Source organism: Haliaeetus leucocephalus, unplaced genomic scaffold (assembly GCF_000737465.1).
Source record: "Haliaeetus leucocephalus isolate CR32 unplaced genomic scaffold, Haliaeetus_leucocephalus-4.0 Scaffold352, whole genome shotgun sequence".
Taxonomy (NCBI): Eukaryota; Metazoa; Chordata; class Aves; order Accipitriformes; family Accipitridae; genus Haliaeetus; species Haliaeetus leucocephalus.
The window spans coordinates 37287-39005 of record NW_010972788.1 but is presented as its reverse complement, the minus strand read 5'-3'; the positions used below and the strand labels follow the sequence as shown (position 1 = coordinate 39005).

Below are 1719 nucleotides of genomic sequence, written 5' to 3'. Positions count from 1 at the left end.
CGTGTCCCCGGGGGGGCTGAACGTCCCTGTGCGTGTGCCCTGTGCCCCCCCCCGTCGCAGCCCCTTCGTCCTGGACGAGTTCAAGCGCAAGTACTCCAACGAGGACACGCTGACGGTGGCCCTGCCCCACTTCTGGGAGCACTTCGACAAGGAGGGCTGGTCCCTCTGGTACGCCGAGTACCGCTTCCCCGAGGAGCTCACCCAGACCTTCATGAGCTGCAACCTCATCACCGGTGAGGCCCCTGCCGCCCCCTTGGCTTTCCTCGCCCTCCTCTTCCTCGCTTTCTCTTCCTTTCGGTGTTTTCTTTTTCTTTTTGTTTGGTCTCGTGCTTTTTTTTTCTATTTCCCATCGTTTTCCTTGCATCTCGCATCCATTTCCTTCTCTGTTTTTTCTTTTTCCTTCTCTATTTTTTCTCCTTTTTTTTTGCTCCCTTTTCCATTTCTTTCCATTTTTTCCATTTCTTTTCTTGTCCCTTTTTTTTCTCTTTTTTCAATTTCATTTTTTGTCCATTTTGTTTCATGTCTTTCACTTCGCTTTTGTTTCCTTTTCTTTCATCTTTCTTTCATTTTCTTTTTTTCATGTATCTCTCACTCTCCCTTGTCCTATTTCTTTCTTCTCTTTTTCTCTCTTATTTCATATTCCTTCCTGTTCCCTTTTTCTTTCCTTTCCTTTCTCATTTTCTCCCCTCTCCCCTTTCCTTCTCCCCTTTCCCCCCTTTCCTTCCCGCCTTTCCCCCCTTTCCTTCCCGCCTTTCCCCCCTTCCCCTCACACTCCCCTTCCTCTTCCCAGGCATGTTCCAGCGCCTGGACAAACTCCGTAAAAACGCCTTCGCCAGCGTCATCCTCTTCGGCACCAACAACGACAGCAGCATCTCGGGCGTCTGGCTCTTCCGTGGGCAGGAGCTGGCCTTCCCGGTGAGCCCCCCAGCCCCAAAAAAACGGGACGGCCGTTAATTTGGGGAGGCGGGGGGAGGAATTCTGAGCCGTGCCGGCATTTCTTTCCCAGCTGAGCCCGGACTGGCAGGTGGATTACGAATCCTACACGTGGCGGAAGCTGGACAGCGAGAGCGCCGAGTGCAAGACGCTGGTGAAGGAATATTTCTTGTGGGAGGGGGAATTCAAACACGTCGGCAAACCCTTCAACCAGGGCAAGATCTTTAAGTGATGCCTGACCTCCGCCGGGCTCGTGCTGTCGCGGTTATTCCCTTCTCCGGCCCTAAATCCCAACGGAAATAAACCCGCGCCGGAGCGCCGCCGGCTCTGTCACCTGCGGCTCCCCGGTGATGGCGGCGGAGGGGGGACGGGGACGCGGTTCCTCCCGGGGAACCGGCGCTGGTTTCGGTGGTTTTGGTAAACGCCGCTCCTGCCGCTGCTTCCTCCTGGGGTGGGAGGGTGGTGACGCACCCGAAAAATGGGGAAGGGGAACACGACAGAGACCTGCCCCCCCCCGCAAAAATCCATTTGCACTTTTGGCGCGGCCACCTCCCTCCGTGGCCTCTGCCCCCTCGTCCCGATAAACCGTGGGGCTGAGCCGTGGGGCTGAGCCAGGCTTCCGCCGGGATTGGGGGGGGGACACAGGGAGCCCCCCCCGACCGGGGTGACTCATCCCAGCGCCGGTGACTCAGTCACCTCGAGGTGGGGGGGGCCGGGCTCTGCCCCATAGCGCTTGGGGGGGGGGCTCTGCCCCACATTTTTCCGTGGGGCTGGTTATGGGGGGGG

At 57.4% G+C, this 1719-nt stretch overlaps 1 protein-coding gene across 1 annotated transcript in view; it reads left to right on the top strand.

Annotated features, from left to right (window-relative positions):
• Positions 1 to 1266, top strand: part of EEF1G (eukaryotic translation elongation factor 1 gamma) — a gene marked incomplete at its 5' end in the record, with an annotated part of 3210 nt that extends 1944 nt beyond the window's left edge. Inside the window, 3 exons of the mRNA XM_010572820.1 lie at positions 53 to 233; positions 791 to 915; positions 1007 to 1266. Coding sequence (XP_010571122.1) covers positions 53 to 233; positions 791 to 915; positions 1007 to 1165 — 465 coding nt within the window. The remainder of the gene's footprint in view (positions 1 to 52; positions 234 to 790; positions 916 to 1006) is intronic.
• Between the last annotated feature and the right edge of the window lie 453 nt (positions 1267 to 1719).